General features: G+C 40.7%; 1 protein-coding gene across 1 annotated transcript in view; it reads left to right on the top strand.

Moving 5' to 3' along the window:
• Nucleotides 1-14,441, top strand: part of LOC122549124 (solute carrier family 25 member 32-like) — a 48,394-nt gene extending 33,953 nt beyond the window's left edge. Inside the window, exons 5-7 of the mRNA XM_087986302.1 lie at nucleotides 3,582-3,695; nucleotides 10,307-10,452; nucleotides 13,373-14,441. Coding sequence (XP_087842428.1) covers nucleotides 3,582-3,695; nucleotides 10,307-10,452; nucleotides 13,373-13,502 — 390 coding nt within the window. The 3' untranslated portion in view covers nucleotides 13,503-14,441. The remainder of the gene's footprint in view (nucleotides 1-3,581; nucleotides 3,696-10,306; nucleotides 10,453-13,372) is intronic.
• The last annotated feature ends 878 nt before the right edge of the window (nucleotides 14,442-15,319 follow it).

Below are 15,319 nucleotides of genomic sequence, written 5' to 3'. Positions count from 1 at the left end.
TTTATTTTGCGAGACTTGAATATAAAAGCAGGGATGTACTTCTGAGGCTCTGGTCAGAGCACATTTGGAGTATTGAACACAGTTTTGGGCCCTGTATGTCGGGAAGGATGTAGTGGCCCAGGAGCATGTTCAGAAGAGGTTCATGAGAATGGACCCAGGAATGAAAAGCTTAATATAAGAGGAATGTTTGAGAAGTCTGGGAGTATACTCAATGGAGTTTAGGATGAGGGGGAGTTAATTGAGACATACAGAATACTGAATGGCCTGGACAGAGTGGATGTTGGGAAGATGTTTCCATTGGTAAGAGAGACTAGGACTCCAGGGCACAACCTTAGAGTAAAGGGAAGACCTTTTCGAAAGAAGATAAGGAGAAACTTATTCAGCCAGAGAGTGGTGAATCTATGGAATTCACTGCCACAGAAGGCTGTGGAGACCAGGGCATTGAGTATATTTAAGATGAAGATAGATAGATAGATTCTCGATTGTCAAGGGGATCAAGGGTTATGGAGAGAAAACATATCAGCCATGATTGAATGGCAGAGCAGATTCAATGGGCTGAATGGCATAATTTCTGCTCCTATGACTTATGTCTTATGGTGTTATACATATTACATTAAATGGATTTATCACCTTGAAATGCTACTAATGGCTTTCAATGGTTTGCTTAATCTTTGATGTGTCTGCTCTTGGGGCCTGGAAGTCTGGTTTTATCCCAGAATATAATCCCGGTCTTTTGCTTTACTGAGGCAATATCTGCTCCGTACATCTAGTGGTGTTTGTGTGTCAGGAAGGGTTGAATTACCCTTTCACACTTCCTGATGTGTACATGTGCCTTTCTGGTTTCAATTTTCTTGGCTTGGATCTTGTAAGGAGTTGCCACCGGCAGAATTGTCTCTTGTGTACTGTCTTAGCTCAGGTGTTCCCAGCATATGTCTCTTTTTGGCCAATTTTGATGCCCTGTTTCATTCAGTTGCTGCACCTGTATTTCTGGCCTCCATTTATTAATGATTTTTATTTCCCTTGAGCAGTTGTAGGCTGCTACAATTGTAACTATATCCTTCTTTATATTAACAGTCCTTCTTTTAAAATTTCTTGGTTTTTGTCCCTTTTTGCTGATACTGATAAAAGTGAATCATGTTTCTGTTTGTGAGGTCTGGAGTGCTTTGACTACTCTTTATGTAGAGATATGAACAAAATGCAGCTCTATCAATCCAAGGGCAGTTCTGAGGCAGCCTTTCTTTAACTCAAAGAGTCCAAATGCCTCTTGGTCTTAAAGGTGGTGTTCTCACTGCTTCAGAAAGTAACGTTGTCTTCTACAGCTAAAAATGTGCACTACCTGATTATTCCAATTTGCGAAACTTTCCTTGTATTTCATCTAAATAGCAGTCCAACTACCACTTTAGTTTATAGTCAAAAATGGGAAAAATATTTTGTCCCTTATATAGTGTATGCTGGTGATACACAATTTTCATCTCACCACTTCCTCCCATGACCCCTCTACTATCTCAGACTGCTTGTCCAACATCCAGCTTGGATGAACTGGAATTTCCTCCTTTTAAACATTGGGAGCCATTGTCTTTGGTCATCATTGTAAATATCCCCTAGCTACTGATTCCAAACAATATCTGTCCACTGCTTTAGATTAGTGCTTACAGTTCTGTGTTCTCTTTGATGCAAAGCTTAACTTCAAACCCTATACATATCCTCTCACCTCAAAAGGATTATCTACTTTCACCCTGACGTTACCCATACCTGATCTATCTCAATTCATCAGCTGAAATCTCAAACATGCTTTTATTACATCTAGAGTTTCCCGTTATTAGTGTTTTCATGACTGACTCCCTACTGCCATTAATTTAAATTCTGCTGAATCACTCTGCCAGTATTCAGCTCTTACAAAAGCCCATTCACTCATCATCCCTATATTCACTGGCCAAGATAAGCTTCCAGTCCAATAGTAACTTAGTTTTTAAAATTCAGATTGTTATGTTCAGGTCCTTCCATGGCCTATCCTTCACTATCATTAACTTCCTTTAGCCCCGCAACCTTCTAAGGAGTTTGCATTTCTCTAATTCAAATCTCTTGTGTGTTCCTTACATCTTCTGTCTCTAAATTGATGGTCGTGCCTTCTACTGCCTGGCTCAAAGTTATGAAATTCCTCCGCAATCACTTGCATCCTTAAGACTGTCCTATCAGCTGGGCAAGTGTCTCTTTCTTTGACTGAATGAGAGTTTTGGTCTGATTGCATTCTTGTGAAGCATCTTGAGACCTTTGTTAAGTGCTTGGAAGGGAGTTGTAGTGCTGGTAATAAGTCTCAAGTTGTTTTTAAAAGCCTAATAGCATCACCGATCTATCTATTTTTATTGTTCACTATCAAAGCCTCTTAAGAGAATGAAATACAATCCTACAACATATAAACTGTTTTCTTTCAGACCTCATTATTGGTAATGTTTGCCTAATGTAAGTCTGATATTGTATTTTGTTTGTATACAACTCAACCCAGTTTCCTTTATTTAGAAGCATAACTGGATACATTGGTGAAGGTTTGTTGTCTGTGGTTAATTTGCTAAATGTTCTTAAAACAAAGTGCTGGAAAAATTTAGCAGGTGTAGTAGCATCAGTGGAGATACTCTGCTTTTCACTCTACCGATGGTGCCAGATCTGCTGAGTTTCTTCAACACTTGGTATATTCTTTCAGTTTTCCAATATCAGCACTTCTGAACAAATGAACAATTCAATGATTTATTTGTTGTCACGTATGTAGGGAGATACAGTGAAAAGTGTTCTTTCGCCACAATCCAGCACTATTTTGAGGTACAGGAAGAATAAAAGAAAATACATAAACAGACTTCATCTTCATTGGCCAGGGTCCTAAAACAAGGCTCCAGGACTTCGGCAAGATTCCTACTCTGGATGTACTGCATCCAGGAGACCACACTTGAGCCACTGACACCATTGTAGTCGACAACCTATCATGCTGCTATTCTCCAGGCCTATTACAGCAAGAAATCCCTGCTCTGCCCATCACTGCATCTGACGTCTCACCACCATTCCAGGAGTCCACGCATCAGCATGTGAATCCAGGAAGCTGTGCCAACACCACTCCAACTTCCCTGCAACAATGGGAAGATGAAGAAAAGGAGAAAAAGATGAAAAGGACAGAGAGCAAAAGAATATTGACTGGCCTGGAGCACAAGAGCTCAGCAGGAAGACAACCTGCACTTGCTCATCGGGAGACCCTGGGCTGAGGTGGAGCTGTGTTGGGCTTGTCATGACCTTGTTGCTGTACTGCCGGAGACTACCTTCACCTGCCACTTTCCAAGCTTTTAAAAAAATGAAAATAAAGAGAAAAGGTTAAAAAAAAAGTAAAAAGACGAAAAACAAAGCAGGCAGTAGCAACCGAACCCTGGGTTCAGCTCTGCTGCTGCGCCGCCATCTTTGTCCATGTCCGTGTGGGCCACAAATGGGAGTCCTTGTTTTTATTTACATGTTTTTAGCTGTTTATCAAGTCTTGGTTATATGAAGCTAATTATACATAAACGGAGATACTATGATTGAATTGTGTGTCTCTTTTTCTTCAGGGATTTGTGCCTGGCCTTTTTGGTACATCACATGGTGCTCTTCAGTTTATGGCTTATGAAGAACTAAAGAAAGAATACAGCTTTCATAAAAATGTGGCAGTAGATGCAAAATTGGTGAGTTGTTAAGTGTAAGTTTAATTTGTAATTGTACAGTAAATTACATTATTAAAACATTCTGGTCTGTTTTGTTGCAACCAGAAATCTCTCTTCAGATCTGAGAACACTTAATTAAGGCTTAATTTATGTAGATTTAGTAATTTCTTTAAAGCATTAGTGTGCATTAATGCTGATTTCTTCTAATCTTTGTGCACAGTTCTTATCAAGATATAGCATAGTATTCCCTCTGATTTCAGTACAATGCTTTCACAAAATAATATAGTCTTTATTTTTCATCCTCTTTCTGGGAGGTCAAGCTGTGGCTGTACAGGGCATTGGTTAGGCCACTTTTGGAATATTGTGCGCATGTCTGGTCTCCCCCCTATTGGAAGGATGTTGTGAAACCTGAAAGGATTCAGAAAAGATTTACAAGGATGTTGTCAAGATTGGAGGGTTTGAGCTATCGAGAGAGGCTGAATAGGCTGGGACTGTTTTCCCTGAAGCGTCAGAGGCGTAACGTTAGAGGTTTATAAAACCATGAGCGGCATGGATAGGGTAAATAGACAAGGTGTTTTCCTTGGGATGGGTGAGGGGGAACTAGAAGGCATATGTTTAGGGTGAGAGGGGAAAAATTTAAAAGAGACCCAAGGGCCAATTTTTTTCACACACATGGTGGTGAGTATATGGAATGAGTTGCCAGAGGAAATGGTGGAGGCTTTTAAATTTAAAGGCATCTGGATGGGTATATGAATAGAAAGGGTTCAGAGGGATATGGGCTAAGTCCTGGCAAATGGGACCTAGCTTAGGTTAGGATATCTGATTGGCATGGATGAGTTAGACCAAAGGGTCTGTTTTCATGCTGTACATCTGTATGATCCTATGATGAGTTAATAATTCCAGCAATTTGCGGTGATTGGTGATAAAGGTGAATAATGCTTAATACAGTCCCACACCTTTTGAATTTCCTGTTTCTTATCATGGTCAAGTGGCACTATCTAGAAAGACCCTATGTCAACTGAAGGAACAAAAATGAAGCACAAATGCAGGCCTGCTTGGGAAATTTAAAATTCTTTTTTATTTTAATAGTCATTGCACCATAGAGGAACTAAAAATTCCTTGGAGTACGTCAGGGAAATCCACCTGTTCAGTGACTTGAGTTTTCTTTTACTTCTCTCTTCCATCTTCTCTTTCCATTACCTGATTAATTTGTTTTATTTTATGGGAGGGAAATTGGACCAACCCTTCTCAAATAATCATTGCACCTCTTTTACACACAAGGACAGGAAATGTCCAGTTCATAGTCCAAAGATGAGTCCAGCTTCAACTTTGGATAAGCTTCAAACTTGTCCTTTCTAATGTGGAACAGATGATCACCTTTACCAGAATACCCTGGAACACCCACAATGTGACAGCTGATTGCCAAAATCTCAGCTTCATGAAAAAAAAGTTAAAAATCACACAACACCATGTTATAGTCCAACAGGTTTAATTGGAAGCACTAGCGTTCGGAGCGCCGCTCCTTCATCAGGTGGTGCTCCACAACGTCCTGATGAAGGAGCGGCGCTCCAAAAGCGAATGCTTCCAATTAAACCTGTTGGTCTATAACCTGGTGTTGTGTGATTTTTAACTTTGTACACCCCAGTCCAACACCGGCATCTCCAAATCAAGAAAAAAAAGCAACTTGTATCAAAACTATGAATGTTCTGTTGGAAGCTTAGACTGCTGCTGTCACCGCAATAGGTGCCAGGGGAATGGATAACATTGTTCCATGAACCTTCCCACACCGCACATGAGTCACCAACATGTTCTCCAATAAATCCAGTAAATTGCTGCAGTGCTATCTTGGGAGAGTAACAATGACTCTGTGGAACATAAATTTCCTCTCCTTTCAGGGGAGAGATCCAAGCCCTGATACTCGGCCAAAGCCTTTGCTGTTGCCTGGTCAACAATCACCTCAACAGCCTTAGCTAGTGCAGTTACTTTTCTCTGCAAGATAGAAGGGAGTTGCATGGTAGGGAAGAGGGAGGGTTGCAGCAGTGGGAATTGTGGAGGGTGGCTGCATGCAGAGGTGGCAATGGAGGGTGTTTGCATTTATTGAGAGGTGGAAAAAGTAAAAGACTGCATAGGAGGAAAGAGAGGAAGGCTCCAAAAGGGGATGGGAGAGAGAGAAAGTAAGATGTGTGGATGGGGGAGTCAGTGGAGGCACTACAGAAGGAGAGCAGAATTAATCTGTATATGAGGAGGGAAGGATCAATCTCAGGAATGGTCAGCATGGTTTTGTTCAGGGAGTTCATGTCTGACGAATTTTAATGTTTTGAAGACGTGAAATGTATGATGAAATTTACTTAGACTTCATCAAGGCCTAGCATGGTAGACTAATAGCAAGGTCAGACCCCATTCGATCCAAAGAACTTTGGTAAGTTAGAACCACAATTAGTTGTGGGCAGGAAGCGGAAGGTGACGGTTGACTGTGTCGTCAGAATCTGGAACTCGCTGCCTGTAAGGGTAGTAGAGGCAGAAACCCTCGTAACATTGAAGAAGTATATAATGTGCACCTATGATGCCAAGATATACGAGGCTGAGGGTAAATGTTGGAAATATGGATTAGAATAGTTAGGTGGTGGTTTTGTGCGGATGTGATGAGCAGAAGGGCTTTTTTTCATATGGTGTGATCCCTGTCTCTGTTTTATGCCTGTTGTGTCAATTTAAATACTGTGGCTTCTAGGAATTTTAATGCTTACCTGGAGTGTTGTGGATTTAAATTTGATGGGCAGTTCAGGATGTTTATGAATTCTTATTCTTCTTTACGAGTCCAGTTAACCCACATGTCAATGTAAATGTAGAAGGTAATATTACTCCCCATGGCTGCATCATATAATAATAAATGGGTTGGTGAGAATGAAAAAACATCCCTGAATATCAGACGTGGCCCAAACAAAATGTCAAGTTACGCCTGTAAGGAAGGGGGCGTCGAAAAACTTTGGGCTCTGTTCCAGAACTAATGGTTTCTGCTCTGTCACCAATCTCATTTAGATTATTTTTGTAATGTGTTGTGTTGTTATTGCATTTTTCAGCTGGTTTGTTCATTAAGTTACATAAGCCTTGATTTCCTTTAAAACACATTAGGTTTACCTTTTCTGGTTTTTTTTATTCTCCTGATCTCAGTTAACCAAAATCCAAGGTTTTCTGAGTTTGAGGTCAGTTGTCAGCAACTTTCAAATTTGGGCCTCTATATCCAGTTATCCTTTTTGCAAAATAGTTTTCTTGCATGATATTGGTGTTTTCAGCATCATGTGCAATATTATTGACATTACACCTATTCATTCTCATAATGAAATCTACCACTGACTTTTCTATTATAACAGTGCTTCTTTAAAAGTCAATGCAGAGGAGCATTGACATAAGAAATACCTGGGAAAACTTTGAGTTCACTTACAAAGTTAAAGTTAGAAATTGCATCACATTCAGAAAATTTGTGAAAACTAGCATGTCTGCAACAATCTCATCTATTTGCTAGTATTTGCATCCAGAATCCTGTATCTAAGGTACTTTAATTAGCCTTTTAAATTGATACAGGTAAAGTAAATATATTTCATTTTAATGCACTGTTGAGAAATTGATTCTTATGGTAATGTCTTGATACTATTTTAAACCAACTGACAAGGGGGTGCAATGGTAACATGCACAGACCTCTACCTCACTGAAGCCAGGCACCAACTCACTGATGACTCTCCCCTCCCCATATCACCAAACCATCCTCTCCCAAACCATCCACAACCTCATCACCTCAGCAGATCTCCCTTCCAAAGTCTCCAACCTCATCATTCCCCAACCCCGCACCACCCAGTTCTACCTCTTATCCAAAATCCACAGACCTGACTGTCCCAGTTCACCAATTGACTCCCCCTACTCCTGCCCTACCGAACTTACCTCCTCATAGTTCAATTCCATCCTGTCCCCCTTGGACCATGAACTTCCCACATACATCCGAGACACTATCCAGTCCCCACCACCTCCATGACTTTTGATTCCCCGGCCCCCAACACCTCATCTTCACCATGGATATCCAGTCCCTAAACACCTCCATTCCCCAAGATGAAGCCCTCTGTTTCTTCCTCTCCAACTGACCTAACCAATCCCCCTCCACCAACACTCTCATTCGATTGGCAAAACTGTTCCTCACCCTCAACAACTTCTCCTTTGAATCCTCCCACTTTCTTCTTACCAAAGGGGTAACCATGGGTAGCCACATGGGCCCCAGCTATGCTTGCCTCTTTGTAGGATACATGTAAGAGTTCCTCTTCCGGAGTTACACCGGCACCATACCCCACCTTTTCCTCCACTACATTGATAACTGTCGTGGCGCCACCTCACATTCCCACGAGGAGGTTGAGCAGTTCATCAACTTCACCAGCACCTTCCAACCTGACTTCAAGTTCACATTAACCATCTCCAAAACCTCCCTCCCCTTCCTGGACCTCTCCGTCTGTCGCCAGCCACATATTTTAAAGCCATCTCTTCCCACCCCCACATCCTGTAAAACCGTAATCCACTACTCCCAATTTCTCCCCCCTCTGCGCTCTCTCTACCCAGGAGGAGTAATTCCATTCCAGGGCATCCCAGATGTCCTTCTATTTCAATGACCGCAATATTCCCTTCCACATAATCAACAATGCCCTGCATTGCATCTCCTCCATTTCCCACACCTCCACCTTCGAACCCCACCCCTCTAACCGCAATAAGGATACCCCACCGCCCCTCACCTTCCACCCCTTGAATCTGCGGATACAGGGCATTATCCTTATCCTCCACCATTTTTGTCACCTATAGTCATACCCCACCACCAAAATATATTTTCCTCCTCACACCTACTTGTGTTCCATAGAGACCATTTCCTCTACGACTCCTTCATTAAATCCATGCACCTGACCACCCACCCTCTACACCCAGCACCTTCCGCTGCCACCACACGAGGTGCAAAACCTGCGCCCCATGTCTCCCTTTTCACCTTCGTCCAAGGCTGTAATGGATAATTTCAAATCTGATGAGATTTTCCTGCACGTCCACCCAACTCATCATTTGTTGCTCTTGATGTGGTCTTCTCTACATCGGGGTGACGGGCCTCTATTGAAAATCAGTGGGCGGCACGGTGGCACAGTGGTTAGCACTGCTGCCTCACAGCGCCTGAGACCCGGGTTCAATTCCCGCCTCAGGCGACTGACTGTGTGGAGTTTGCACGTTCTCCCCGTGTCTGCGTGGGTTTCCTCCGGGTGCTCTGGTTTCCTCCCACAGTCCAAAGATGTGCAGGGTCAGGTGAATTGGCCATGCTAAATTGCCCGTAGTGTTAGGTAAGGGGTAAATGTAGGGGTATGGGTGAGTTTCGCTTCGGCGGGTCGGTGTGGACTTGTTGGGCCGAAGGGCCTGTTTCCACACTGTAATGTAATCTAATCTAATCAGAACGCCAACTTGCGCATTGTTCAGGCAACATCTCCGGTCCGCACACACCAAATAACCTCACTAATCTGTGGCCAACCACTTCCACTCCCCCTCCCACTTCCCCAAGTACATGCAAATCCTGGGCTACCTCCACCGCCAAGTCAAAGCCACCTGCCAACTGGAGAAAGAATACCTCATCTTCTGCCTTGGGACCCTACAACCACACCGCATTGACAGTGTGTGACTTCACCAGTTTCTCTCACCCCACCTCATCCTAGATCTACCCTCCAACCGGCACTACCCTCTTGAACCGTTCTAGCTGTCCATCTTCTCACCTATCCACTCCACCCTCCCCACTGACCTAACATAATTACCTCCCACCTACATCCACTCACTTCCTCCCTGCCCCCCCGATCCTCCACATTCCTGATGAAGGACTTATGCCTGAAATTTCACCTTTACTACTCCTCAGATCCTGCTGACCTGCTGTGCTTTTCCAGCACTTCACTTTTTGATTCCAACTCTCCAGCATCTGCAGTCCACACTTTCTGCTATTATGAAAGATGGGATTTATAAACACAAGATGTCTATAATAGAATTTTCAGCATTTTTGTCCCTTTTGGCGAGAAGACAGAGTTTTAACAACAATTCCACTGACCTTTCTTTAGAATCCAGTCTGAAGAACAGTCACTTGACTTGAAACATTAACTCTGCTTTCCCCCACAGATGCTTTCAAGCTGCTGAGTTTTGCTAGCAATTTCTGTATTTGTTCGTTTGATTGCCAACAAGCTCATTCTTTGTTTTATTCTTTCATTTGATAGTTGAATTTTAGTTAAAAACAGATAACTGTAGAGTTAACTGGCTGCCAACAGACTTTGTGATATTCTTGCATTGTAAATAAGTTTTGTCTAATTAGAATTTGAATAGCAATTCAATTGCAGTGATCAGGATCCATCAGATATTCTGGTTTCCTTCATCTACACCAGAATTGCCAATGTCCATTCTTAATATGCAATAAATTAAAAGAAGAACATAAAAATCTGAACTACCTCAAACTCTAGTTAAATCATCTGAGTGTTCTAAAGCATTCAATTAATTGAAATGATATAATGTAATATAGTTTAATCAGTAGGCCTGTGTCAGTTTTATTGTAATTGTAAAACTTCTATCTTTTTTCTGCTATGTCTTCCTAGAATCCCTTAGAATATGTAACAATGGCAGCATTATCCAAAGTTTTTGCTGTAACAGCAACATATCCATACCAAGTAGTGCGTGCTCGGCTACAGGATCAGCATACCCAGTATTCTGGAGTAATGAATGCTATAGGAAGAACATGGAGGTAAAGTCATAAAGATTGAATAAAACTGCATTTATATATTACGTTGTACTCAAGATTGTGCTATACTGTTTGTTTTGCCAATGAGAAATGCATTGTCTGGAAGATAAAATTGTTAAGCCAAAGATATGCAGCATTATCACTGGAAAATTAATTGACTGGAATAATGCTAAACAAATTGATCATCCAAATTTTCTTTTCCTTTACCCTTCTTTTATAATTGTTTGGGGCTTACAATCCTCTCCCTAAGCATTCCAATTGATGGGAACAATATAAAGAAGCGAATCTGCAAGAAATTGAGAAGCGCAAAAATTATCCAATAATTCATTTATCCTAACGTAGATATAAAAGATAATACAGTAAAGGGCAGAGAGAGGAAGAGATTCCACAATGTGACAGAATAATTTTTTTGATCAGTATTTTTACAGTCCAATGAGAAAAGAGATGTTCTTGTACCTGTTCTGGGGATTGAGGCAGGGATCAGGAGAATCAAGAGAAGTATTTCAGAGCAGTGATCATAGTATCAAAGATTTAAGTTAGTGACGAAGAAGAATAGCAGACAATCTAGTTTAAAGATACTAATTGGAGATGAGATGATTTCAGTGGGGTGAGATTGGATCTGTCCCAAATAAATTGGAATTGAATGTTGGCAGATAAAGCTAACAAATCAATAAGCTCCTGAAATGAATTGGTCTGATCTGAGTCAGAATCCCAATTTCTGACTAGATCAGATTAAAATGTCACCTACTTGCCTTCCCAGACATTTTTTTAGTTGGACTTCAGATGCAGGATGCATCACAACAGATGAAATCCAGCAAACTACCCAGGCAGCACTAAAATGGAGTGACACAAACCATGCCCCATTTTTTAGTGATCTTAAAACAATGTTGACTGCTGCTGAAAGTGAATAGGAACAGGAGAAGGTAGTGGGCTGGTGGATAAGGGGGTATGCTGGCAGATGGGTGGATGAGGGAGGGTAGAGTTGGCAGATGTATCATCACCCCCAGTTTAAATTTGCTGGCCAACTACTGCATAGCAATTGCACCTGAACTGCCAAAGTATTCTGATATCCTGCTTTCAGGGCACATCCGGTCTCCAGCTATCTAGAGACCAGAATTTCTGAGCGAAAGAAACTCTGGATTTGATGAATATTTTGCACTGGATGCCAAAGATAGTAGCCCAAATATTCTGAGGAGTGGCAATCACAGATTGCCTGATTTTCTGTTAGGACTGAGCTCTATATTTCTGACTTGTAATTCTTATCCCAGTTCCTTTTGAAATGCAGAAGTACCTGAAATTCAACTGTTCCTTCATAGTGCAGGATAATTGGGAGAAACAAAACCAAGCCCTTTTTGTTCCAAGGTAGTAGTTAAAATCCAGCAGCACAGCCAGCCACTTTGACAGCTCCAGTGACGGGGTAAGTTATGGTGAGTGTGGGATTGAGGTAGCAATTGTTTAATAGACTGGATTGCTGGGGGAAAAGAGTGCCTTTAAATTTTCATTTATATTAATGTTGCTGTTTACAAATTAGATTAGATTCCCTACAGTGTGGAATCAGGCCCTTTGGCCCAACAACTCCACACCGACCCTCCGAAGAGTAACCCACCCAAAGCCATTTCCCTCTGACTAATGCACCTAACACTGGGCAATTTAACATGGCCAGTGCACACTTTTAATGTATACGTTAGTCCAATTAAAAGGATCTTTTGCAGATCGTATAACTGCTGGTCATATAGCAAGCATATTGACCTGGATTAACATTTTTCATTGAGCATATGGCTTCCTTACTTCCACTCTTCAACTTGGCATGGGTCAACTGCGTAAAGGTTTGCAGGTGCAAGCACTATTCCAAGACTTGAGTATATATGCAAGTACAATTTCTGCAAGGTTTTCTCAATCTCTTTGCCTAAAAGCTGCTTCAGCCAATCTTCCAAAATTAAGGCAGATGATTAAGAACCTGGCAGTGTTAAATTTTAAGTCCTCCAAGGGAATGCCATAACCAAATAAAAACAGAAATTGCTGGAAAATCACAGCAGGTCTTAGCAGCATCTGTGGAGAATAATCAGTGTTAATGTTTCACAAATGCGACTGGGACAACACAATGATCAAATACAAGTTAAACATCGGATAGCCAGAGAATTTCTAGAAGCATGGCACGCAGCCACTGGCTCCATCAACAAGCACATTGACCTAGACTCAATATACTGGCCACTACAACAAACCGGAAATAACAAGAATGGAACCAAATAAATGCCAGAAGAGACAGTACAGCAGGACTTCACAAAAGGCTGTAAAACACTGAAGTTGTCACCTAGACAAGGAATGAAACGTCTGTAAATCAAACTACCAGCTCGACGAATATCCTCACAACCACGACAACCAGCACCTGAGCTACAAATCTTTACACAAACCTTAATATTTCCGGTTGAGTCACCCTTCCTAAGAACTGACATCTTATAGTATCTGCAGTTCTTTTGGTTTTTAATGCTGTCATCAGAGTTGCCATCTTTCAGATGGGATGTTCGGGCACTTCAGTCACTGAATTGGGTGTTACAGACATAATCCTGATATCCTAATATTTTTCCTTCACTTAATATCAGATAAATCGGTGATATTATTTGCTGTCTGTGTGATATGCCTGATTAAATTCAGAACTGTTTTTGCCTCCATAACAGTAAAAGGTAGAACAGATTCTAATTAGTTGTGAAGAACTACAAGCCATCTTGACTCGATGATTAGTAAGGGCAAGAAATTTAGAGTACCTGATGTTAGCTTCCAACATTAAAAATATAACAGAAAGAACACTATGGATGGAAAACTAAGTTTTTTTTGTGTTGTGACTAAAATAATTTCTTAGAAGAAAATGGAAGGTTACACTTCAATGTGTAATTATGAAATTGAAAATTGCCACTTTCTTTTTCAGGAATGAAGGAGTTCATGGATTTTATAAAGGAGTTGTTCCAAATGTGCTTAAAGTGACACCTGCATGTTGCATCACATTTCTGGTATATGAGAATGTATCTCAATTTTTACTTAGTTTCCGTCAGTGCTGAACTTTGGACTGTTTGTCAGCATTTGAATCACCGAGACTTATCATTTCACCAACCAAAACTGCAGGCATGAGAAGATGATCAAATACTATCTAGTTAACACTTTCAGCTTCCTACTGTCTTTCCCACCCCCTCCCCCAAGCTGTAGTAGTATTTCTAAATACTGGTCTTAAAAATATTATTTATTTTATTTCATATTGTATAAGTTTGCATAGCCAGCAGATATTGTTAAAAGTTCAATCTCTTTAATTTATGACATGAGTAGATATAATTGGCATTTATTGTCCATCCTCAAATTCAAAGGTAAACTTCTGAGTATCAGATGTTACCTCTGTAAAATGCTTAATACTTAACATTTTACTTTATAAAGAATTCAATTTCTAGAAACTAAAATCAGCAAATTACACAGCAATTGATGTCAAGTTGAATTGATAGTGGTTTTGTGTTCTTGCAATGGTCTTTTGTAATAAAGTACATTTGTTATAATAATGCACTTTTAATGGAGATTTATATGTTTGCTTAATAAATTATTAGAAGTTAATTATGATTAAATGGGGAAAGTTTATGTACTGTATTCTGGAAAATTTACAAGCCTGTATATGAATGTAATGTAATCCTGCTAAATCTGTATAATGTGGTGAACTTTCCACCAAGTGGCAGAGCTAAATAAAGAAGTTAATTTTTGGGCCTGTGTAATTACATCTACATTACAAAGGAATGAAGCTTAGAGTCTGAGTATCCGGTGTTGATGGTTTTCAGCTCCCAAATTATAATTTTAAGAATTCATACATTGAAGCTTATTCCTGCCTAAAATACTTATTTAATTCCTGGTCTGAAATGAGTAGCATTAAATGCACTAATGGATAATCCTTTTGAATCAAATACAAATGTTTAAGATGTATGAACAGGTTCATGTAGAATAAATCTTAACATTTAAACTGCTACTTGTGTTGTCATCTGATCTCTAGTTAGTTCACCAAGGCTTGTGTATCCAGACTGAATTTGATAAGTCTCATTTTACAGTAAACTCGTGTTATTCAAATTTTCCAAGATTTTTTAATACAATGAAAATTCAGTATTTTAATGAGTCATCTACAAATATTCCCGTAATATGCAAACTATGCCATAGTATCGTAGAATCCCTACACTGTGGAAGAAGGCCATTTGGCCCATCAAGTCCATAATAACTTTCCAAAGAGCATCCTACACTGTAAACCTGCAATTGCCATTGCCAATCCATCTAACTGGCCTGTCTTTGGACTGAAAATAACAAATGCTGGAGATCACAACAGGTCAGACAGCATCCATGGAGAGAGGGCAAGCTAACATTTCGAGTCGAGATGACCCTTCTTCAGAGCTGAGTTGAAGTCTGGAGAGGACAGCACTTATGCTATGATTTGGTGGGGGTGGGGGTGGAAGGAGGGGAGTAGTGGGTGTAGGGGAGCTGTTCGAGAAAAGATGATGGTTCAGATTGAGTGATCGGCATGTGAGAATGGCAGACCAATGGTGTGTCTCCTGCCAGATCTGGAAGGACAGTAACTGGGATGGGAGGGGATAACATGATAAGCTAAAAGAAAGGGCAGAAATAGTTCATAAATTAAAAGCATTAAACTCAACATTAAGTCCAGAAGGCAGTAAAGAGCCTAGTCTGAAGATGAGATGTTGATCCTCCAGTTTGTGCTGTGATTCACTGGAACACTGCAGCATGCTGATGACAGACATGGGCATGCGAGCAGGATGCTGTGTTAAAATAACCAGCTACGGCAAAGTTGGTTCCTGCTTGAGCACAGACCAGAGGTCACCTTGTCTGTGTTTGGTTT

Source organism: Chiloscyllium plagiosum, unplaced genomic scaffold (genome assembly GCF_037043375.1).
Source record: "Chiloscyllium plagiosum isolate Xiang-an unplaced genomic scaffold, Cpla_swu_hap1 HiC_scaffold_4, whole genome shotgun sequence".
NCBI classification, from domain to species: Eukaryota; Metazoa; Chordata; class Chondrichthyes; order Orectolobiformes; family Hemiscylliidae; genus Chiloscyllium; species Chiloscyllium plagiosum.
Note: the sequence above shows the minus strand (reverse complement) of the source record. Positions and strands in the feature narration are given on the sequence as shown.